Source organism: Anoplophora glabripennis, unplaced genomic scaffold, assembly GCF_000390285.2.
Source record: "Anoplophora glabripennis isolate ALB-LARVAE unplaced genomic scaffold, Agla_2.0 scaffold31, whole genome shotgun sequence".
NCBI lineage: Eukaryota > Metazoa > Arthropoda > Insecta > Coleoptera > Cerambycidae > Anoplophora > Anoplophora glabripennis.
The window spans coordinates 1527406-1554010 of record NW_019416897.1 but is presented as its reverse complement, the minus strand read 5'-3'; the positions used below and the strand labels follow the sequence as shown (position 1 = coordinate 1554010).

Genomic DNA, 26605 nt, shown 5'->3' with positions numbered 1-26605 from the left:
AATAGTTCGTTAAAGCTTTGGACAAAGATTGTGACTGTTTTGGATATTTAGGAAAGAAATGTCCGGAAATAAGTGATGTTAAATTGAAGAAGGTATTTTGGATGGTCCTCAAATCCGTACCGTGTTCAGAGACGAAAAATGTATCACAAAAATGAATGATACTGACAGAGCAGCATGGCTAAGTTTCAAGAAAGTCATTCAGAATTTCTTGGGGAAGCAGAAGAGTGGGGATTACCAGAATTTAGTTGATGAATTGTTGGAAAACTTCAAACAGTTGCCCTATGTACTTCTGTTGGATGCTTATAAGGAAAAACAAGCCAAAAAACACAGAAAAGAGGAAGATGCATAGATCGTTTGAAGATAATGGAGTTTCTTACAAAAGGAAAAAGAGTAACAGAAACACAATTTTTTATCTGGAAACGATGTTCACATCTTCGAATATCCTCGTCTCTCTTTGCGGCGTCAAATGGCTGAAGTCATGTATCTCTCGAATAAATTGGTCAAACATCTCTGATAGTTTAAAATTAGTCCCCAACTGCTGTAGAAACAAACCTATCATAAGTTTCTAAAGACATTGATTCACCAGCGAGTAGTATAGTAGTATAGTTGTTACGATATCAATCGGAACCTGTGAATCTTAAAAGCACAGGACCGTCTGCACTTCTCTTGAAATTTCTTCCTATGCTTTAGCCATGATGTGTCTCGTAATTTATACTCGAATAGTCATTGGACGAGTCCGGTATTGATAGACCAGTTCGACTGATGTAGAATCGACTGCGGCGCGTTGGTCGTCAAAGCAAACCTGTATTGGTCCACTAGGTCGTAAATAATTTTTTGCATGGTATTCTATAATTAGTTTGGTGTCAAACGCGGCTCACATGACTTGGCAAGTGAAGAAAAGAAAAACTTTCCAAATATATGGGAAATTGTTCACAGTAAAGATAAGAATACAAAAATCAAGATACCACGTTTTATTACTGTTGTTGGATCATTTTATGTGAGCTTCTATACCTAAAAAGACATACTTAGCCCTTCATCAAATAAATATGCCATAAACAAACTATAATCGCCATGAACCTGATTGGAATGACGTATTTAATGGAAGGTTCAGAATTTATGTTGTTAAGTCTCACTCTATTGAGGAAACAAAAGCTGAAAATATTAAAAAGCCTACTTTTAATAGTTTCTATAGACAACCTCAGCTCTTATAATCCGCTATATAAATTCTAATACACGTTTCCTTATTAAAACTATTCATGTTTTAAAGGAATGTTTAATTTTGACTTCCACCGCTCACACGGAAAGTAATTACATATAAATCAGAGAGTTTATAAATATGAAACAAGCGTTTTTGGAAAACGGACACTACTACATATTTAAATTCTTATGAAAAGGCGTTGCCGACTGTTATATGCCGCATCCCATAACCGAATTGTGGCTTTAAAATTAATTTAGGAATGAAGCTAGGTAAATTCTTTCTACGATTTAAAATAAGCTTTAAGGTGAAACTTCACCAGGAACAATTTTTTTAAGCAAAAAGTTTCGTTTGAACTTAGTCGTAGTTCGCTTCGTTTTCGAGATACAGGGTTAGGAGAAAATATCACAATCTCTGAAACATCTAGGATGTTTCCTATAGGAAATCATAACATGACGAATTAAAAGAATTCTACACAATACTGGTATACTATAGTCTAGTACCATATACACTTGAATATTAGAATAACCATAGCTCACTCACAGAGTTAGAGAATGTTACAAATTCGTCAGTATCGTAAGCTGTATTGTTGAACTATATCATTAATATAAATTATGAACAATAGAGGTCCTAAAATTGATTTCTGAGGTACACCTAATGTAACCTAATACTGACTTCGACATACAACCGCAACATCAATTTGGTTTAACACATCGAACGCCTGCGAAACTTCAATACATGAGATACCAACTTGGTTATTTGTATTCAAAAATACACCGTGTCACATAATTGACCTAATTTTTTATAAATCCATGTTGATACTACTCCTTGGATATTTGAAGAAAGTAAATTATGAAGAGCGATTTCAAACACCTTAGAAAAAAATTGTTGATGGGCTATAACTGAGAACATCAGATTTGTCATCTTTTTTAAAACAGTTTTTCCAAATGTCGGGAAAAATCCTCAATGGTAACCTATGTAAACATTCCTCTTTTGTCATGAATTTTGTAAAAAATTCCCAATAATTATGATTAATTCATGTATTAATAGTCTCATAAAAGCATTCTACGGGGTGTGATTATGTTTATAGTACCGTACCTTTTTTTCTTTATATCCGAACTTCAGGAAATATAATGATAAACATAAGAATTAAAAATTTGTTTTTCTTTTCCTGAAAGTACCAGGTGGTTCAAATTGGTCAGGTTACTGCGAATCTGTCATAGAGTAAATGCATGTAGTATTCCGTTTAACACCACTACCTACTTCTATTTATCTAGATGTATTAGGATTTTGTCTAACACACTGTGGAACATCATTTTCCTGCTCTTCTCGGTTAGCTCGTTGTAAATTTTGTTCCTTGGTTTATTTTAAGATTCATAAGTATTCAAGTTCAATTTTTAATTTTTTAAAATTTAATAAATGCATGTCAAACGTATTACGTTAATTTTACTCCATTCAAATTATAATTAAGTACCTACAACTGAAAATAGATATCCCTTGCTAAATCTGCATTTTCATTTCTTAGATTAAAACTTTTTATTAAATTGTATTTTTCTTTATTTGAGTAAAGAACCATTTTTGATTTGTGTTAACACGCTTCTAATACTGTTAAACGTCAAACTTGTTTGTTTTCAAAGCCTTCTCAAAATACCAACTTAAATATTGTTGGTATTTTGATAATTTTATATTTTTCGCAAATCTACACACAAAATAAAAGTAACTCATATATTCTTTGAATGCATTTTTATCCCTCTTTTCGTTTTTGAAATAAAATACAGGATGTTTCATATAAAAAAAAGTTGTGGTCATATCACAAAAACTAAAAACATTATCACATTTATTTTTATGCTATCGAATGTATCTCTCCAAATGAACATATAATAGAAATTTTCTGCACATTATATACAAATTATTATAATTTTTAACCTTTATCAGAAAACTTTTTAGGGACGTCTATGAAACTCATTAAATTTTATTGCCAGGCGTTTTTTTACATGTTTAACTGACTTCGGAAAGACTATAACAGTCAGAGAGATGCGGTTTGCGCCATTGTTATTTTCTCGAAAAAAGAGCTCTGGACTCGTTTATGACATTTGCTCTATCTATGACAGATTCGCAGTAACCCTTGAAAACCGTCCAATTTGAACCATCCGATAGTGTCAGCTTGTAAACTGTCTTCTACCCGGGAGAACATACAGTGTACAGTGAAGAGATATTGTTTCTGACTTATTATACTCTTAAAATCGCCCCCTTAATATGAAAAACTTTCTTCATACCTATTTCCACTAATAACTAAAAAACTGAGCTTCACATATGAATTCTAAAATACCACTTGGAATTCACAAAGGAAGCCTGGAGAAATCATCAATCATCATCAAATCAAAAGCGCTTGAAGAGACAAATCAGCTCGATCCCCTGGGGATGGAATCTGATCAGCCGTCACTGACGTCCTATACGAAATTCGCCAACGTACGAAATTCCCATGCAAAAATTAAAATGAGCCTCGGCCATCGTCCCCCGCTCGAAAAATAAATACAAAAAATCTCCGGCGACCTTCCCACCATTGTCTCCCGAAATAGCTTTTTACATTCGACGATTCCGTCGTAGTATTAATATTTATAGACTCAACGGACATCGTCCATCGTATCTTTGAAATACGTTCTGTACGCATCCAACAGCTTGTTTGTAAACATTAATCCAGCGATGTAACTCGGATTGCATCGGTAAGTACTCAGAAATCTGGCATCTTCGTCGTCACAGGGGCGGAATGGCACATTGTAATGATAGAACGCCTCAATTTCCTTTCCATGCAACTAGGCTTGTTGCATCAACTATCGGAAATGTTCACCCTCTTAGGGTGTAGTAATATGAAACGGTTCAAAACTGTCTGCTGCAATATCCCGCAAAACAAATCATGTAACACACGTCAGTAGTTATTGTACAGACCAAAAATCTAATTGCTAATGAAGCAAAAGCATTCATTGGCGCAATGTTTCAAATAATGATTGCTACAATTGGCGTAATTGTTTTACCATCTGCAAAATACCTAGAAATTAATCGCAGCATAATGTATTTGCAGTTCCTGGGAACGGATGATAATTATGATCTACGTTTGACTCTGAAATAATGAAACAAATATGGTGGGGGATAAATTAGAGTCTTTAACACAATATAAACATTTATTTTCCTTTTCTAGTATTCTGTCGTCATCAGGGAAAAAGAAAATTGACAAACATTTGAAGAAAATCATTCTCATGAAGGTTTAAATAAATTTAAAACCGTCCCTGGTGCGGTATCCAGCTGTACCTGTGATTTAGAAGTTGCCGCGCGCCGCTGTGAGAAATCGCTGATCTATTCGAAATTGCTGAATTAAATCTCGTTTGAAAGTAACACAAAAATTAAACGAATAAATTACTTCTATGTGCTTCCAAACGAAGGTCAAATTTGTACTGACATTCTTCATACATTAACACCATATCTGCTAGTTCTTGAAGTTCTTCAGAAAACAGTTTATACGCCGGTTAAGTAATACTTCAGCACACAACGCACGTGCACAAGATGCACAGGGTAGCCTTACATTTATGGTTAGTTTTCTTAATTAATTTTCTCAAAACATTTAGACCATCATTCGCTTAATTATTAGTTACTCATTTTTGTAGCCTCTATCACTCTTTTCAAGAAACGCGTTTATTTCACCGGGTTTTGTTTGGATATATTGGTTGATATCTTCTGTAATAAGAACATGCTAGAAACTTACAATTGACTGAAGAAAAAGATAAAACTCCAAATAAACGACTGAAAGAACATCTAATATTCAAGACAGTATGAAGGCAACTAAAAGATGAAAAATAACGAGTCCACAAACATAATGCTGAGCAGAGGAAAGAGAAACTTTTATTATACATATGTTAATTTGAAAATGAAAATAGGATGCTCTAACAACGCTATCCCCTAAAAGTATTTCATAGAATTAACCAAAAGAGTCGTAAAATTCGATTGGTACTTGACCATCTGTTGTATTTTTACTGTAGCGTTATCGTGATTATTATTTCTTCAACAAAAAAATGCTGAGTATGATAGACTATTTTCCGTATATTTTAAATCGCATTCAAAAAACCACTACCCAAATGTAAGATTTTTGAGTGGAACACCTTGTATATTTCTTGTGGTACAATAAGCAAACAAATACCTTTCTAACACATTACACTTATGGCAGATTCCTTTGGCAATATTTCTCTTACTGTTATATAGACCCATATCAAACTTTTTAACAGTGCAATTTTAGGAGGCGTTCTAATAGAATATGTGAAAATATCCTAAAGTTTTATTTAAAAAGTTAAGTCAAGTTTGAGCCATCATTTTAAACGCGATGTTCAATTGTTTCTGTATGTTAGTTTTTTAATTTCTTGTAGACATTAACAAAAAATTGAGAAAAATTCGAATAAAAATGGACATGCCAAGTAAATTTTGAAGGAGGATAACGAATGTTAGAAGAAGGATAATGGAAAAAGTACATAGTACATTAAAAGTTATGGGTAAAGTTTTAGATTATAGGTATTCAGGGTCATTACCCAGAAAAATAATTACATCAGGATAAATCTCTCAGCATATAATGGAAACGTCACCGTTTCTGGAGTTCCTAGGCAGGCAAATTTTTCATAAAAAAGATTCCTCTGCCAAATAGAATTGTTTTAAACTTTGCTCATTACGTACAGTGTATGTATACAATGTATTTGAGAACAAACAACGCACTGTACTTGCTTGCTGTAAGCGAGGAATTATATCTACATACTAAAAAAGTATGTCAGTTAGTTGTTATGTAAATTACGCAACCTTGGGCTGAGTATCATTCATAATTAGATGCCATTTTCAAGTGAATAACGTCTGGTATGCCTAGATATGAGATAACTCGATTAGTAGCTAAATATTTTGGCGTACTGTGGTTTGAATTTATTAACGACTAGGAGAGCAAGAGGGCGACGGGAGGGGAAACACTGGTGGTCATAATTTCCACGTTTTATGCATTTACAAGTTGTTACAAACACGCGACACATGTTCTTTATCTGTATGACTTAAAACTTGACTTTTGATATTCATTATGCTTATTTAAAACGTCCTAACTGAAATTTTAGCGTTTTTTACTTTTTTGATCTAGTTTATTTAATTGTTTATATTATTTTTCGTAATAGTGTATACACCACTTAAATTTAAGTAATAGAAAACAATTCAAACTACAGTTGAACTATATACTCTGTTTATGGATGAAGTTGAAACGAGGGAAAAATTTTTTATTTCATAGAAAAAATTTTTCAACTACATCTGTGAACATACTGTATAAAGGCATACAAGTATTAGATGAATATGTAACTACATATGTAAGGTTTCTCAAAACAATAAGAGCCATGAATGCTACAATAAAAATATCAAGAAATAACATACATATTTATAATAGCCCGTCTTAAGAGTTATTGAATAGTACAATCGGCATTACTGATGCCGACAAAAACAAAATATAAGTGGAGCGCGACTAGCAAGTCTTATTGTCAAAACTATTTGGTGTAAAAGTTCCTGGCACTAAAGATTATTATGTACATGTCCGTTTTTAGATAGAAATTTAGATAACTTTGTCTGCACATAGTTAATTAAAATTATGTAAACCTTAAACAAAGTAACCCAACCAATGAATAAGAGAGCAGAGAATTCTAAAAATATTCTAGAAAACACAACAATGAACGTCATGACCTTGTTTTATCATAACCTGAATTTAATTTGATAAAATCCATTTGTCGTCAAAGTAAATGCTTAAGTTCTTTAGTACATTATATCCATTCGTGTCAAAATGTCCAAATTAACCTCATAGTTGAATGGTATTCATTTCACGTGAGAAAAAACTTTGCACTTAGATAAATATATCGAGATTAACTTACACTTGAAGATGAACGCATTTATCAATGATCAAATTTGACAAAGAAGATAACTAAGAAAGGAAGTGAGATTATTAATAAAAAGAGAAAAGAGAAGAGGGCTTACATGAGACCATTGGGGTACTCCATAAATGAAGTGGTAGTGACTTGATTTAAATTTATTATAGGTGATGAAATGCAGACGACTCGACATTTATAATTTAATCCATAAGCTTCAAGTTTATGAAAAGGTATTATGTGGTCAATAATCTGAGCTATTGATCTAGTAGACTTTGATTCGAGACACTTTACCATAGTAGACATTCAATACCATTCGGTGCATTTTAATAATGAAACCGCAAATACTGAATAAAATTATATGTATTATAATATTATATGTATATATATGTATACATATATATATGTATATATATGTATTATATATATGTATCTACTTTATTCGTAGTAGATATGAATTTATGCAAGTTATTAAACTTTGTCCCAAGACTTTGGTTAGGAATATGCTATGCGAAAAAGTCCTTATTACAAAATAACTAAATTGGTGTGGTCCGAAGTGCTTCCTTTTGCGGAGAATGAAAATATTTTTTGCATTATTAAAATTCAAGCATTAGATTCCATATTAGAAAAATGACGGGCGTTAACCGCAGTACTCAGTCATCGCTGGTTGGGTGAATGACTTCTTAATTAAAGAAGGACCATATATGGCACTTCAAAATATTGTTGAAAACAAAAGATTGTTTGATCCGGAAGAAATGAAGTTTTGACAGTAACATTACCATCATGTGTCACGCGCGGTATATAGTTGGGTAAGGATATGATTTGGAAAGAGGAAGAAATACCGTTTAGGACATGTTTAGGCACATACGAGTATATCTTTAGTATAATTCTTTACCGTTATATAATTATATTTAATGCTAATTTATGTTTGCAACATTGGAGCACTGGAAGAGTCAGGTAATTTAACAAGTAGCTATTCAATTTATAATGTACCTATTTACAGTACGTAAGCACATAAGGGTTTGGTTTTGATTTTTTATTGCAAGGTCGCTGTGATGTAGTGGTTTTTATAATTGCATTTATTATTTTTGTGTAATCAGTTTCCTTTAAATTATGAAACAGGTTAAAGAAAATCCAGAAAATCAAGTGATTTAATTAGGTATATTAATTTTAGTCGTCGACATCCTTAGTTATGATGAGACCATCATATTGACCAATAGCAACGAATCTAAAATAACTTATTTTTTTCCACACATCACAAGGTGCAATCTAAGTACGTAAAAATATTCTAGAAGACGATTCAGTGGATCATTTTAAGAAGAAAAGCAAAGCTCTTATGAACTGTCGTGTAAATGTGTATCCACCTAGTTCTTCCTCATCAAATTACAAAAGGTTGCTAGGATGAAAATTGTAAATATTTCACATATAAATAAAAGCATTTCTGGAAAACATACATCTATAAATTATCATCAGGAATATGGAATAACCCTCACTAGAGAACCTATTTCTAAACGGATGGTTTTTAAGGTACTTGAAAATGTAACAATGACGTAAATACATCTGAAGATATCTGACGGAAACTGATAAAACTTGTGCTAGATATTTAACTAACCAAAGGTAAAATTTCACTGAACTTGTATAAAATTATGTTGATTAGAGACTGATTTACTTTTACTAAGAACCACAGAATTTCGAGACCACTAACTGTTTTAGGAACTTCGATAGCTGCATTTGATAACCAATTGTATTTATAAGAAAAAATACCTCTTCCACTCTATTAAAAAAATAAGCCATTTTCGATTTAATTTTTTATTTTTTAAATCCGAAATATGTTTCCTCCCAAGTTAAATAAATTGGCCTTTAGCACATATGTTGGTCTTTGGATTGACCTTCTTTTTCATAAACATCAACATCCATCGTTTTTAAAATATTAATTTCCGAAAACTGACTTTTCCGCATTCAACCTTTATTATACAGTTAATGTCTTCTAGATTTTCAAGGGTAGTAAAAAAAGTGAAAAAGCAACTTATTTGCAATTTGCCAACTAAGCGTCAGTTCAATCGAGTTTTTGGATATTATCATTCGATACAGGGTGTCTCATAATTAGTGTCCAATAATTTACCACTTGAGTCTATTGCCAAAAATAAGAATATTTTTTCATATATACACGGGTCGAGAAATGCTTCCTAAGGGAGCTACGCCCCCCTATATGGGGTCTCAAAAAATTCATTTTTTTTTTAATATTTCCGAAATGGGTTGAAGGAAAATTATGAATTTTGACATCGTGAACGCTCATTAAAAGTCGAAATATTTATTAAAAAATTTTTCAAAGATTATTGGACTAAATTCTCGCCACTCGCCAATTTTCATAGTCTCATGATTTTTTTTTAATAATCTCGTGGTAATCTGAATTTTCATATTACGGTGAGGTTTTTTCGAAAAACCCTTTTTTTAATGCTTAGGGAGCGCCCGAACCTCAATGTCGAAGAAAAGATGTTCAGTTGTAGAAAAAAAATGTTTAAAAAGTATCTGCTATTAATAAAATTGATTATTATGACCCTTGATGATATGTCTGATGTTTTTCTTCAAAAACCTGACCTCAAAATTATTAATTCTAACCTAAAAGCCTTAAACGAAATTTACATTGGAAAAAAAGTTTTTTTTACATGCCAAAAGTATGAAATAGATTCAATAGAACCCTACGTTACATGTTATACCCAAACCATGAATTTGAATCTAAAAAACCTAATCTCAAAACCAACATTAACTAAGTTTAAACTCACTAAATTAAGGATTAATAAAAAAAATGAAAAATATCTTTATTGTACAGAGATTCGATCAACAATTTTTCCTAGAGCACACACCTTGTGTCATACTGTACCCAAATCTGACACCTTAACCCAATAACCTAACCTCAAAACTGGAAAGATTGTCAAATCAAATCATTAGAGTGAAAAAAAGTGTCACAAAATTATTTTCTTTAATAAAAAGTATAAATGTATTTTTGTTGAGTGTTCATCATCGCGATCGCTAAAACCTTTAGTCAAAACTGAAAACATAACCTAAAGACCCTGAAATTTTGTTTAACTCGAATTTTATTAATAGCAGATACTTTTTAAACATTTTTTCTACAACTGAACATCGAGTATTTGAAAATTTTTTCTTCGACATTGAGGTTGGGGCGCTCCCTAAGCATTAAAAAAGGGGTTTTTCGAGAAAACCTCGCCGGAAAATGAAAATTCAGATTACCACGAGAAAGAAAAGACGATAAAACTTGGCGAGTGGAGAGAATTTTGTCCAATATTTCACTGTGGGGCGTCTCAATTGGGTGGGTCGTCGGCTAAAATTTGCCCCAATTTTTTTGCTTGTGATTGTCGAAATTTTCAAATTCAGGTGCCATCATATGATAGACCCTTATTAGACTAGGCGGTATCTATTTCGGTTTGGGTGAATCGTATATCCACGGAGATTTTTGACTTTTTGGCTTTCAAATATCACTAGAAATTAAAATTTTTCTATGCGTATAAAAAAAAACTTGGGCTTAACTTTTGGCGGCACAATATGTTAAAAAAATTCGAAAAATATCATATTTTTCTTCCTATTTAATTATGTATCTTTTCAAGGGTTGATTTTAGGCGAAAATGGAAGAGGAAGTAATTGCTTGTAATTAAATTTTTTACAAAACATGACTAGTCGAATGAATCATGATTATTATGTAACAATCGAAAAAATCGCAAAAAGGTGTTAAAAACAATACTTTTTAGGGAATTTTTTTGGGGTATTTAAATTGGGTATAGGACCTTTATACTTGGCTCAAGAAAACTTCATGTTATGTAGACTCTTCACACCAAATTTCATCAAAATCGTTTCTATAGATTTTGCATAATAATTTTGCAATCCAGATTTTGAAAAAAAAATGCAAATTTTCAAAATTTTGCACAGCAAAAACCAAGGCCCTTAGATACTTTGAAATTTTAATCACATATAGAAGGGCTCTCAAGCTTTCAAACTTTTTTTGAAAAATTCGAATCCGTCAATTAGGAGAGCTCTGGCGCTTGTTTAAACATTGGTCGAATTTTTGTTCTTATAAACAATTAGAATAACTTTGTGAATATTCAGTCAAATCAAATTTTTTAAAGCAGGTTTTAAAAGCAGAGAGCGCGGTCGCTTCGGCCTGCTCGAAATTGAATCGGCGAGTTCAAAATCGCGATGTGCTTAAAAATTTTTAATATCTCACCTTCTAGAGGTCCGATTTTGATGATTTTTTTAGTTTTAGTGTATTTTCAAATGCCTATCGTTAATAATTATTGGTCTTTCAATAGTCCCATAAACTTCCTTTACTTATCAACTTTATTTTTCTATTGTATCAAAGGTAAGTGCATTAACTTATATACTGTTTATTAAAGATCAAAAACAAATTTATTTAAATATTCTGAAATTGTTTAAACAACAATTATTTTCAAAATATGACGAAAATTAGTAATATAATGAGTTAATTTCTCATTTGCTTATATTTCAAACAATAAATAATATTTGAATTATACTTTAATCACAAAAAAAAAATTAATATTAAAAAAAGAATCTTTCATTTCAATATATTATTTCGTATTCGAAAAATACGACCTTGAAAGAAATAGATACACGTATATACCGTTAGGAAAAGAAACTCTACAACCTGTATTGACAGTGTTATTTTTTTAAAGTAATAGACTAGTACTTCCAAATGCAAAGTTGTAGGAAATAACTTGATTAAGAAAAATTTACAAATAATTTTGTGTTGCCATTTAAAAAAATATCGTTTTAGTAGCTACTGCAGAAATCTGGCAACACCGGAAAGAATTATTTGTAAATTTTTCTCATTTTTTTTTTAAAAGAAGCGTCTTTCCAAGAACTTTTAATACCTGTTTTAAAAAATTTGATTTGATTGTATATTCACAAAGTTATTCTAATTGTTTATAAGTACAAAAATTCGACCAATGTTTATACAAGCGCCAGAGCTCTCCTAATTGACGGATTCGAATTTTTCAAAAAAAAAATTGAAAGCTTGAGACCCCTTCCATATGTGATTAAAGTATCTAAGGGCCTTGGTTTTTGCTGTGCAAAATTTTGAAAATTTGCAAATTTTTTTTCAGTCTGGATTGCAAAATTATTATGCAAAATCTATCGAACCGATTTTGATGAAATTTTGTGTGAAGAGTCTACATAACATGAAGTTTTCTTGAGCCAAGTATAAAGGTCCTATATCCAATTTAAATACCCCAAAAAAATTCCCTAAAAAGTATTGCTTTTTAACCCCATTTTTGTGAATTTTTCGATTTTTACCATAATAATCATGATTCATTCGATTTGAAACTAGTCATGTTTTGTAAAAAATTTAATTACAAACATCTTTTTCCTCTTCCATTTTCGCCTAAAATCAACTCTTGAAAAGACATAATTAAATAGGAAGAAAAATATGACATTTTTCGAATTTTTTTAACATATTGTGCCGCCAAAAGTTAAGCCCACGATTTTTCTATGCGCATAGAAAAATTTTCATTTCTAGTGATATTTGAAAGTCAAAAAGCCAAAAATCTCCGTGGATATACGATTCACCCAAATATGGCTTTTTGAAACAGATACCGTCTGGACTATATTCTTTCGATAAAATGATAGTGTAACGAAATATCACTGGTTCAAGTTTCATCAGTCTACATTAAATATCTTCAAAATATTGCGTCAAAAAATTAATATCCTCCAAACGAAGGGTTTATATGAATGAATTTTTCTTCTTAAAATGAGTCGATGAACGGCCTCCTAAAATATTCTTACTCACTTACGTCACGCCTTGTGTATGCCATCTTAACAATGTTTATAAAGCAATCGCGTCTATTATTATCCCCTGCCTATTTCATATACAGTCCTTAATCCTATTTAAATTGACATATACACTATATCCTGGCGGATTGGACGGATGAGCTACTTCCCTGCGACGAAATTCAATTTGAAAAAGGATAATTTCCACAAGGCTACCTCCGCCAGACGAGATACCGAAAGGCAATTGATAATTCTGACCTGGATTCCCCCAAGTGTAGCGGAGAACCAGATATTTGATTTTCCATAATTTCAGTTCGCGTTCGCTCCGAGAGGACCGGTGATTTTCACGTACTCGGCCACGAAAACTCTCACATAAATAATGTATGCCCCCCTCGGGACGGCCGTAGAAACGGGCCCCAGAGCCGATTTAAATAATTCGACCTCAGAGATTCGGCCTCAGCGAGCAGCTAGTTGTCATTCATGCGCTGTCGCCGCGGCAGAAGGGATGTTAATAAATTTCAATGAGTAAAAGAAGAAATCCGAATAATAATCTGATAATTCACGTACCGAAGTCCATTGTTGTTGTTGGAGTCGAGTAGTGGACGTAACTAACTGCCTTGGGGCCTTACTAGAGGCTGCTGGACGTGACTAGGAAGGCACATTAACACTTCCCCTTCTGGGACGGCTGACGGTCATCGGGCAGGCTCTGAAACAAGAGACAGTCGTCGTTTATTGTTCTAATCTCGAGACGTAAATCGAGGCATCGCAGCTATTAATTCTTTTGTTTGCTAAGCCGTCTTTATATCTCAATCACAACTTCGATTATGCAGGACTTTTTTAATCAAATGTATAAAGGCCTTTCTAAATTAAATGGTAGTTATGCAGGACTTTTTTAATTAAATGTATACAGGCCTTTTCGAATCAAATTCTATACAAAGCTCTGTTGTTACTTTAGAAATTTATTTCTCAACATCTGTAATTAAAAAGAAAGAAAAAACTTACATCATCCCTACATTTTTTGTAGAGAGTGTAACTAAAATACTTGACCAAACTTTAATGGTGGATTCTACGTCACAATTTGACAAAAATTTTCACATAGGACAAAAGTATGTGAGATAGTTCAAATTGTCTGAACAACTGATGTAAATAATACTTTTGAATATATTATTTTAATTGTTTTGACACAGCAATAATCGATAATATACAGTGTGTCCCATTTTCCGCAAGCCAATTTTTTTTTACAAACAGTACTCTGAAGAGGGGTTATATTCTACTAATAATTTTATTTTTTAAAAGGGTCGTTTTTCCAGAAAGTTGTAATTTTGACCAGTAGGTACAATGCTTTTTGGATCACTGAACCTGAATTCGGGGATAACTTAGCTATCTAAGGTCACCTGGAGGTCAGGTAAATGTCGTTTCAAGGTCAAACTGAAGAAAAGACTTGTTTGGGAGGGGGGAACTGAATTCGGGGAAAGCTTAGCCTTACAAGGTCACATTTCGGTCAAGTCAAGATCATTTCAGGGTCAAAGTAAAGAAAAGGCCTTTCACGAAGGTCGTTTAAGGTCAAACTAAAGAAAAGGCTTGTATTGAATTTCAACCAGTGCGTATATAAGTTTTTTTTTTGGAGAGAACTGAATTCGGGGATAGCTTATCCCAACAAGGTCACATTTCGGTCAAGTCAAGATCATTTCAAGGTCGAAGTAAAGAAAAGGCCTTTCACGAAAGTTAACCTGTAAGTATGTATGCTTTTGAGGTTGCTGAACCTGAGTTCGGGGATAGCTTAGCACTATAAGGTCATCTGAGGGGCTTGAATTGAGATTAAGTCAAATGAAATGACCTTGAGTTGATTTCCAGGTGATCAACTTGAAACTTCGTGAAGCTTACTCAGTCCTATAGCCAAAATCACATACTTCCCCCTTCTTTATCTCTGAAACTATTCATAGGATCATTTTGGGCCCATGATAACTTTTGAGAAGAAAGTCAAAAACTATAACATACTGCAATTTGAGAAAAATCGACTTTGACCCATTTTCCATTGATTCTGTGCGGGGTTTTTTGAACGACACGTCTATTGAGTGTTTTTTTGTGGTGTCAAACTTTAAAAAATCAGACAACTAAAAATTATAATAAGCAAGTCAAAGGTTGCCATGAAAGTAAAAAACAAGTACCAATAGGACAAAGAAAGAATACAGGCAATATAAATTTAATACTTTTAATTATATTAATTAATTATTATTAATTAATTATAAACATAATAAATTACAAAAAATTAATGAATTATAAATACTAATTTCTTAAACAAAAAAAACTGCAAAACGTTAATCTAAATTAAGCTTTAGCTTTCTCCACCAAACCTCTTTCCAGTCGAACACATTTTTCTAATCCTCTTCTTAAATTTAAAAATAATCATCTATCCAAATTCCTTGGTCTGTTTTTATAAACTTTTTGTTTTATAAAATCCCAAAAGTAAAAGTCCATAGTTCGATAAAACTAATATTTAATATAGATTGTTTTGCAATTTTTTGTTTAACAACTTAATATTTATAATTCATTACCTACATTTCTTGTACGTTAATTCTTATTTTTACTATGAACACAATTAAAAGTGTTAAATTTATGGTGCCTGTATTATTTCTTTGTTCGATTGGTACTTGCTTTCACTTTCATGGCAATCTTTGACCTGCTTATTATAATTTTTAACTTTCTGATTTTTCAAAGTATGGCACCACATAAAAAACACTCAATAGACATTTGTCGTTCAATTTTGATATATGGGTAGTTTGCTGGGTGGGAATAGCCAGGTAATATTATCTTTTTGCTTTGTTCTAGCATTCTAGCATTGCACTAGACAAAATAAGCTTTTTAACTAATGATATTGCGACTAATCATGCTTCCATATTACCCATAGTATCTATAAAGCAATGCTTTGTATGAGATGTGATAAACTTTGTAATTTATATCTCACCCACATTCGAAACATATCGGTCGATAAACATCCAAGTAACTAGCTGAGTTTCGTAGTTTTTTCTGAAGAAGAGAGCGATGTGTCTTTCGAAACGTCGACGAGCTCGGATTTTGTTTAGTCACAGGATTTGCAGAATTTCTTTTTTTTATTGTTTAGTGTAAATTTTGGAAGCAATTGGAGAATGTTAATCACCATTTTTTTTTAAATAAAAATATGTTGCTTTTAACAAAGAGGCTGTTAGGGTAAGTCTTGCGTCATCAAATTTATGCCAGTGTTAATTGTGAATGAATTATGTATATTTGTAAGTCAACTTAACAAGTTTTTGTTTATATTTTGTTTTAATCAGCGGCCCAATCTTCATCGGCACCCTGTATACTTTACTCTCGATTGTAGTACTACTAATACCACAATTGACACAGGATGCAGCTCATCGAATTACTAGCCTAAATAATTATGTAACGGCCTGAAAAATTCCCAGTGCATTTATCATCGTGTATCTCAGTTCAGAGGTCAACAGTTCCAATATTATTTGTTGTGGATACACAATATAACCTTAAAACATTCTGGGAAACTTATCAAAGTAGATGAAAACAATGAATAAAGGTCGTAAAACTTTATAGCGCCCGTTTAATTTATCAGGAACTAAAATAAAGTTCCAGTAGTGGAATGTTATTTTTTGATAACAAGTAAACATACAAGAGTTTTCCAGAATCTGACACCCGTTTTGTCTTTAAACAAAAATCGTTTAACTATTTTTGTATATTTTGAATATTAATTTTAATTGGTCACTGTTTTTAATCCGGTTTTCATACAAGAAATACTTAAGATATTGAATTAATTGAAAATCGCTTGACCTACTCGTATATCTGAACTATGTGATTGGTGATCCAAAATCTTTCAATTGGAACGCTGAAGGAATTCTTAGATATCCACATCAATTTGCTGATTAGCATTGTCATGCAAAGGCAGCGATGGCCTTGGTTGAAATTGATCTGAATGGTACATATCTCTTAATCGTCAAGTAAATAGACATGTTCCATCTGGTTTTACAGTCGTCAACCAAAAAATATGTGTCAAAGATTTTGAAGTACCAGTATCAGTAATCTCATGTAGAATGTTAAATTTGATGCAAACTGATTCTAGTGTTCTAGAAGAAATCGAGTTTGATCAATTAAGTGCACCATTTCGAAAAACCGAATAGAGTGATAAATATAACAAATAATTAGGTTTATTTGCAATATTTATTTAATATAAGCCTTTTGAAACTACCACACATAAGTCTGCCTGAAAATTAAATCCAATGAGTTGGGTTTTTTATAAAAATGTGCCAATTATTTTTTCCCATATAAAGCACATAACAACTGGCATTATTTAGTAGAAGTAGCCATTTGTACGATATGATTCATTTATAATTTTTGGTGAGGTATTGCCGGATTCAGAAGTGTCTTTTTAATAATTTACGCACCCTTTCTGTCGTGACGTTCAAATCATATAGAGAACTGGAACTTACAAATCCATTATAACTTGACACAAACCCATTAAGTTCCTTTGATTGACAGTACACTACTAAATTATTTAGCAAACTCATTAGAAGTGATTAAATCGGAATCACAAATAATCCTTAAGCTGTTATAAATGAATGGCACAGACACTTTCGATACATTGAATGAAGGCTATTAGAAAAGTTTCACCATAGTTTTCCTGCTTGCTCGCTTGTACTTCTGGCATTGCTTACTCTTATAGCAAGATTGATCAACTAATTCAGGGTTTAGCCAAAGTTTTAGCAGATTTCGATAGGAATGTAGGACTTGAATACACTAGAGTAACTTGCATATTTGTTTCAAGTCGTCAGCCACTGTAGACAAGCGCCCTGATAGTTCAAAGTGTTATCTGATCACATATCTAAATGTTGATAAAACTTAACTTTGACAGCTCACGAAGATCCAAATAATAGTTATTTATTGTATAAGTGTTTTAAGTAGCATTTTATCCACGAATGTTTAAACTAGAGAACTTTCATATTTGTGGAATTATTGGAATTTAGTAAAAAAATATTCGCACGACTTGATATTTCTTACTAGTACTCAATGAAACGTGGTAGGTTTTGTTATTACCTAGTGGTTGCTATGGTACGTTGTTGATTATAAATTATTTAATAAACAGTTCTATCTGAATTTGGTAAAAATGCAAGAAAGTAATCGTTTTCCTGTGGCTGTTTTGAAGAAGCTTAAGAAGCAATTTTCCATTTATTGCTTGCAAAATCCAGGGAACATTACGGAAAAGTATTCGCCGAATTTAACGAATGGAGGAAAAAACTGAGAGTAATGACAATAAATGAAGAAGTCGTGCTAGCGTATCTTTTAAATTTGAAGAAAAGATGTGTAATTTCATCTATGTTGTCGAAGTATTCGATGTCGAAAGCTACTATAAAGATCTATAAAGAATATAAATATTCGAAAATATAATAAGCTTACTGCTTATTTGAAGAGTGAGGATACAAAGGGAAAAAAGCAGCAATTTTGGAAAAAGCACATTGAAGAATGTTTCTCTTTACCATTTACATGTTGTTAGGTTGCACTAATAATGAAGGTTTCTGGTGCCTGTTGATGCTGCGAATTGACAAATTTGATGTTTCAATACCTGACACCAAGACGGGCATTTCAAGAAGATTTACAATTATAGAAGAACGATTTTTGTGTGAACGCTGTTGATATATGTAGAAAATATATTTGCCCAATTCGCCCAACACAAGACAGATTCCTTTTAAGATACACTAATAAAAATGTCTTTCTCAGCCTATTGGAATCAACACATTGTCGAAGATACCCTCAATAGTTGCTTCATTCCTGAATATCGCAAATCCAAAAGCATATAGATACTGGCCACTGTATGAGGTGCACTTCAACAACTTTATTGGCCAATAAAGGTGCTGATCTTACAACCATCAAACGGTGGATGAAATAATGTTATTTTAAGTATCACTTTAAACGGTTCATATGTGTGGTTAAAAATGATTTAACTTTGCTGGAATTATATGAGTCAATAAAGGGTTATACTTAGGCAACATTTGAGATATGAGGCAACTTTGAACTAAGATCATATTTTGACCTTAAAGGTTGTTTGGCAGCATTTATGTTTCTTCATTTAATTACACCAATTGGTTGGTTCTTGGAAGCCATTGGAGATTCGATGAAGTATAAGATAAAAATTGATCTAAACGATTTCTTTTCGTTGTGAAAATATGACCAACTTCAGAGTACCTAGTTTTGGTTGTTTTGGTGTTTAAACTAGAGTATTAGATATGAATCCCGAGGCCACCAACTTACTCATACTTCATCAGTATCACATCTGTTTCGACAAAATAAACGCTCCGAGGTAAACTTTCTCATACCGCATAACTTTCCTGGAACATACTAACCCGCCCGTTTGTGGGGGATCATTAATATGGCCCTTAAAGGCTCTCGAGATATGTTTAATTTCGACCTCCTCTGTTCCGACGGAATCGAACATAGTCGGTCGCCTTGTATTAATAATTAATCGAGTACGCCAACCGCCAGGAATGTCGATAGTCTGTACGCTGTTATCGTACGGGGGATATTATTGCAGGCACGTTACTCCCGCACAACCGAAATAAACCGCAAAACATACATCTTTGCACCATATTAGTGGTTAAAATTAAAACCGTGACTCACATGTTTTCAATGCAGGTACGAACCGTCCGAGATTCTGTTACAACTTATAGCAGGAGGAATTTATTATATAAAGGGTGTTCCACTTTCGATGAGCGGAATTCAGCAACCTATTTAAATGTACAAAAATATACAGCACTTAGAAATTGCTTTTAGGAAAAAATGTTACTCTCTTTTAGTTTGTTTTCACGAGAGGTGTTTTGAAAGTTTGTAGCGACGCCGCCTCCTCTCGTTTTGCCGAGAAAAATGAATCCTTAAATGAAGTTTAATTTTGCCGTACCCTCCTCTACATTATTTTGTGATAAATTTACATGCGAAATGAAAGAATGCCATAATCCTGGCGAGTTTTCAACCTTTATTAACATATCCTCAGTTTCATCACTTGTTTCTGCAAATTTACATTCTCGCCTTCGCCTAAATCACTTTTCTGGCCATTACGTCCGACAATAAAAACATTAATTACGTTTTTCAATTGCTCACGTTTCGCGATGATAAGTACACCGTGCTCGCATCCTTGTATGTGTGTCTAACGAGACTGTAAGCACAAGTCGATGTATTTTTAGCCGTCACGTATTACGTCTTTATTGATCAAATAATTCAAGCTGGATGCGATTTATTGCTTCTGATTCGCTTCCCTCGCTTGTGCTAGCTGCTAAATGCCTTCTTGTCTAGTGGGCGTTTCCTGTTGGCCTGCGATCTTAGGAAACATTTGAAGGAGTGAGGAGAATATTAAAGAAATTATAGAATTTTTCTTAAAGTTCCCACTTTCCTGTATGCAAAAGATATTTGATCCCACAGAAAAGACAACTAACAAAGTTTTTTTTTTACATTATATTGAAAAGGACATTTTAAGACAATTAGAAATGCAAACGATGTGATATTTTTCTAACCAATAATCCTCTTTTTCAGTAAACTACTCACGGAATAATAATACAATTTTCTGAAAGAAATGTTTTGTCCTTTGGGCCTGTGGATTGTTTTTTGATGCAGAGAACGCGTTTAGATCAAAGTCTTTTATTCCAGCTTCATCTGGTTAGTTTCAGTTCTTCTTCAAAGGTACGTTGTCGTGAACTATTCATTGTGTCACCTTTTTTTTAATAGTGGTGTTAAACAAGACCATGCCATTCTAGAACGGAATGGAGAAGTCCTTTAAAACAGAAGATTTACACTTAAACAACATGTTAATTGGAAATTGTATCGCTATTCAGATCAGCTATTGTTTATAAAGGGTGGTCCCAAAAGTAACGCAGGATTTGAATAGGCAGAATGAACAGATTGTGAAAATTCATTTCAAGTACGGAGAGTGTGTAGCTGAGACTGTGACGTGAAATTTACGGTAGAAGGAACGCCCGGAATGAAACAACTGTGAAAAGATAAACGTGGCAACCATGTCAGAATTGTATAATATGACTCCAACTGCCAGAGAACTCAACAAATCAAGTTCTTCCACCAAATATTTACAAAGTTCGTACAATTCATTGAATTTTGAAGTAAAACAAACATTTCATGCATTTCTAGGCAATTCCGAATCAAATTCCTGCTAAAATTCGAGTCTTCATAAATAAGACTATTAGTACTAGATCACGGAGTATAGCTGGCCGCTCCACTTTGCTAATACATCTTGGATGATGATAACGTGGAGGTACACCAACTGGTCTAAATGTTAATTACCCTGAATGGAAAACAATCCTTGTAATATTAAATTTTCTCTGGATTGACTTGTTGATCATTGGCCAGAAAAAACAAAGCCAAAAGTCTTAATAAATTCCTGGACCACATTATGGCATTAAGTTGTATCTGGAGCCAAGATTATATTAAGATGGCATTATGCGTTTGTATATGTGTCCTACAAATGTTACTTAATACGGGCTATTATTCAATTAAGTCATTAAATCTAAACGTTAATTTTATTGTTAGTGGCAGTCGGAGAATTCTGGCCGTCGTCGCGCGAGGCAAGCGTCTGGTTCTGTTACTACGTTACTAAATGTATTTTTTTTTTAATTAACTTTTGTTCATGTTAGAGAACGTTAGACTAGAGTAGTTAACTCTGAGGTCATTTGGTTACTAAGTTTACGACTGTGTTGAGTTCAGTTTATGCAAACTATTTTATTAGCGAATTACCTCATTCTCCAGAATAATTATGTTCAATTCGAATTTTGCTATATTTAACTGCAAGTGTAATTTAATGTGCGTTAAACGTGTCGACAATATATTTATTAATTTGGACAGCTTAACATAGCTCTAATATGTTTCAATTAGCTAAAATATATGTTCTCTAGCCTTCCTATAGATATTTGCTACCAAAAATACGTACATATGATTTCATTTGATAAGAAAAACAGCAATAATATTTTTTCCTCATAATGCTGTCCATATGTTCCAATTGTAGCTCTATACATATAGTACCTACTTTTGTATTTATTCAATTTTTATCATATTAAAAAAAAATGGGTATTAAAAAACAGCCTCTTTCCTCAAAATTATTAATTGATGAAATTTTCATTTCTTTTCCAATTTTTTTATGTATCTATATTTGAGTATTTTACTGCTTTTGAAAAAAAAAAAACATACAAATTATGAACATTGAAACGGAAAGATCAGTCAAGCGTTGCTTCGATGTAAATATTTTTTTCTTTTATCTTAGTACAAAATCGCATTTGTCTCTTTCATATGAGCGAGGAAAGTCCTGGTAGACAATGAAACTTTATATGAACCTATTCTATGCCACCTTGAGTTTTGGTTATACACTTTTGGAACACCCTGTATATACTGGATAGTCATAAAATTTGTGTACAGATATCAGTAATAAAGATGCACAACAAGCTTCATTTCAGTATTTCAAAACGAACGTAAGTAATTAACGAAAATAAGTTTAGGTAAATACAAACATCTTAGGGAACTCGCAATGTGTTTACATTAAAATTGCTCTTGTAACGTTCAGGAGAATCAACAGGAAAGTCATTAAAACTTTCAACGCTTTGAACCAAATATTCAATGTTACGCACAATGTAGCAATATTTCGAAGCAGGCAAACGTTGGTTTAAAGAATACTACGTCCAAAGTACCACAGAAAATTCAAATCAGCCTTATATACGGTGGTGGAGTTTCAGGGAAATTTCAGCAACTCTGCTGGGAATCGCTGGTGGTGGTGGTATTTTCAATTTAAAACATGATTATGAAAATTAATAATAATTTTTAAAATAAAATTATTAAAATGTTTAAATGTTTTTTAAAAATGCAGAAGTGAAAATCTATTTTCTAAAATCAAGTAGCCATGCTTCGATTGACAAAGGAAAGCACTTACTGTACTTCACAATAATTCACTTTTAATTGTAATAAAAAATCTACGTGTCTGCATGTTTTTCATGTATGTATAAGTATATCTTTTACGTATTGGAAATACCCTAGCAGACGTTTTAGCGAGAAGTTGGTATAAAATGTTTTACATCTACTTATGACTCACCCTGTATAGAAGGGTGTCGCCAAAAAAAACAGAGAATGTATAACAACTTATACGAAATGATGCAGAACTTGTTAATGAAAATCAGCTCATCATCGTTCTTCTCGTAATAGTGTAGTTTTCGAAAATATTTCGGGTGCTGAAGCTTCAGTTGCTTTACTTTGTTCTCGTGGTAACCCCACAGGTGTTCAAAATGATGCAAACATATTTTTATTATTCTAAAAATTAAATAAAAAATAATGAAATAAGTTTGACAGTTATTATCTTGGTTAAATCCAATCTTTAATAAAAAAAAGTTAAAATTCGTTGCTTTGTACGAAAGTATATATTTTTATTTGGGCTCAAATTATTGGAAAAGCATTAAAAACCTTCACCGATTTATTTTTATTCGAAATAAACAAATGATACCGTTTACATAAAAGCCTGGGATTTATTTCGACTTGGAACATTGGAAGATATACAGCAACGTTTACTTTTCTCTCCAACGAAACTTTTATCATTCGCCCAATTTCTCTATTCTTAAATTTAAGATGCGTGGGAGGATCCCCTTCGTGGAAACCGTTTCCTTACGGAGCGATACAATGCTGTAAACAATACGTGCTGTCTGCTCTCGTGACCTGATTTTATATAAGGGTAAATGCTGAACAATGCCGCCGAGCATCCTGAAAAGTTAAGAATAATGGGGGTATGTCTCCATTGTCCACGTTCCACAGCTCGTTTAAATTGTTAGAAACATAGTTTAAAACTTGTATAGTATGAGAATAAGAGAGTTAATAAGCTCGTAGTCATTTTACCAGAAAATGATGCAGGTTGCTTCAGTTCTAATCTGTCACAGTGACAGGTGATAGAAAATTTGATCAAATAGTTATTTACACCATAAAGTATTATTTACCAGTTGAGGACGATTTTGCACCCGAGCGGAGCGAGGGAGGGCTGGCAATAGAGTCCGAGACTGGTAAATGATACTTAACTGCTGCTTGGTGTGTAACATTTTATCTGCTCCCACAGTTCTTTATGGTTCATGAAATAAAGATTAGGTTTCATTTTTTGACATTTCTTAATCAATTAATTTTGACATTATTCGAAATCTTGCAAAGTCACCTTGGTTGTTTGGAGTTTGTCGTTTCTTTCTAAGGTGTTTATAAACAAAGCTACATAAAAGTAGCAATTTTGCTGGTTTTGAATTATTATTTCTAAATGAGTGATTTTCAAATAGAAAGTCCAGCAAATGCTGGCTGTGATTTTTATTGCCCGAGAAGTCGAAAGTGCGCTACGGACAAGCATATAGAAATTTCATAGAAGGTGCCAGAACAAAAATACTGGTGTTTCTGAAATGTCACTCCTAGCATATTTTATGGAGAAGTCCCTTTCTATGATTCCTAATAAGATTGCACAGTTTTTGAAACTAGAACATCCTGAAACATATTCAGGCCATTCATTCCGAAGAACATCGGCAACGTTACTGGCTTATACAGGAGTTGATGTATTAGCAATTAAGAGATATGGTGGGTGGAAATCAGCCACAACTGCAGAAAGTTATGTTGTTGACAGTTTAAGTAAAAATGAAATAGCTAACGGGATTCTTTACAATGAGTACGTCGCATCATGTTGTTTTAATGGATCAGTCACATAATATTGAACTTCCGGTGACTGAAATGGAGCGGTCAAATAATTTTGAGAAAAATGTGACAATTAGTAATCGCGAGGTGAATAATTATCCAGATTTTATAAATGTTATTAAATGTAATAGCTGTACAATTACTAGGTATAAATATTCATTCATAATAATTAATAAAACGTTATGTTCATCAAATATTTCTATTTATTTGTTCATAAAATATACATTTATAACTCGAAAATATCATTGAGCTTTTTCGTTGCCTTTAATACCCAAGTGACTTATCAGAGCTAATTTGTTATGAGTCTTCAGAATTTTTGCTTCATCCGGACATTTTCATACCAGTTGGACGTTTGAATTTATCAATGCCTTCAGCGGCGCCTAACTATCTACAACAGTATTGATCTGCCTATTTTTGTAACTCCTCATGTTATCTTCTCTTGCATGTTTAAAAAAATCACGCCCTGAATATTTACATTACCTCGATTATCACATCAAAGTTTATATTACAATTGAATTTGGAATAGATTTCTTATTTTACTGTACCCACGAAGTGAAGAGAAGGCAAGTCAAGAAAGATTTCCATCATAGCTCGTTCCTGTTGATCGGCAGTAGCTATCCGCTGCTGCTATTCTTAAGACTCCATTCCATGTGCCATCTGCAGTCGCTCGTTCATGAGTCATAACTTTAATCGTACACAAATTTAGGGTTCTATATGAAACTTGTCAGATAATGTCGAATGTGTATTATTATCAGTATGTGCAGTGATTTGTGAGATACTATAAGCTTTCTACTTCGAAATTGGCCCATGTTTCGAATCCAACACTACAAATCGCCCATAGAGCACTAAATACCTCTAAAATGATTCCGATAGTTATAGGTTAGCTAAAGGCAACAAAACCAGGGTGTCTTGCTCTCTGGAATATCAAGTCTAGTTTCCAATTGAGTTAGAGGGAACTGCAATGGAAAAATGGCAGACCAACGAAAGATTCCGTTCAGCGCCCAGTTCACGATCAGTCTGGTATGTTATTGGAGGATTACACAGTAACCCATTTCCTAGAGGTCGAGGATTCATTAGCGAGAGCTACCGAGAGAAGAGTGGATAGGGTATGACATCAGTATGCGGTTAAGCCCAATTCTATTGAAGCAGCTAAAGTAGTGTCCGTGTGTGTAATTTGTGTCATGTCTTTGGAAGCAGTTGGTACCTAATAGCTTTTAGTTTTAACAGACGAAGAAGGAACAAGTTAAGATGGTGGAAAAGAGAATTAAATGTTGGTAGTCGAGACGCTCGGATTGATTTTTTAAATAAATTGGTTGATAATGATGAAGATTTGGTAAAATTTTCTATATGCGCTAGGAAAAGTGTCACTCTTATTGTTTCCCAATTCCATGTTCCACTCCATGATGAGACCTAGTCCTCATCAACCCATTGACTGTTGAGTACTGGGTGACACTGTTTGATAAGTCAATTCTTATCGAAAGACGTCAAATACGACAGGCAACAGTAGTTGGAGTGTTGTTTGCTTCCAATGACGTACGCTTCATGTAGTTTCAAGCTGTTTCTGTAAGTTGCATGCATTATTATTGCATGAAAGGTGTTGGAATCGAGTCTTTAGTCCACCTGGCAACTACCCCAGAAATTGTTTAACAAACTCTCGTTAAATAGAAATTCAATATTTGTTCCATTTGCAAAAAATATTAAGTAAGCATAAACTTTCAACTGCTTTAGGTAGCTTTCCATCATAAAAGAGTATTTTTGGATGTCGCATTCATAACTTGCTTACTTCTCAAACTTCAAGCGAATTTACCGAAAGAAAATGAAGATGTGACGGAAACGAAATACGTTTCAATGGAAATTCCTCCGCCGATTAAACGGAGGGGTCCCCGTCGTTGACAAATTGGACATTTACCGAATAATTACGGCTTCCATTAAGGAGATCGCCCCCTCCAGACCGTCCCGA

General features: G+C 33.0%; 1 protein-coding gene across 2 annotated transcripts in view; it reads right to left on the bottom strand.

Moving 5' to 3' along the window:
* Positions 1–26605, bottom strand: part of LOC108905746 (phosphoinositide 3-kinase adapter protein 1) — a 140464-nt gene that overhangs the window by 83660 nt on the left and 30199 nt on the right. For both annotated transcript variants that reach the window (XM_018708753.2, XM_018708752.1), the window contains exon 2: positions 13480–13618. In XM_018708753.2, the coding sequence (XP_018564269.1) occupies positions 13480–13489 (10 nt within the window). In that variant the 5' untranslated portion in view covers positions 13490–13618. The remainder of the gene's footprint in view (positions 1–13479; positions 13619–26605) is intronic.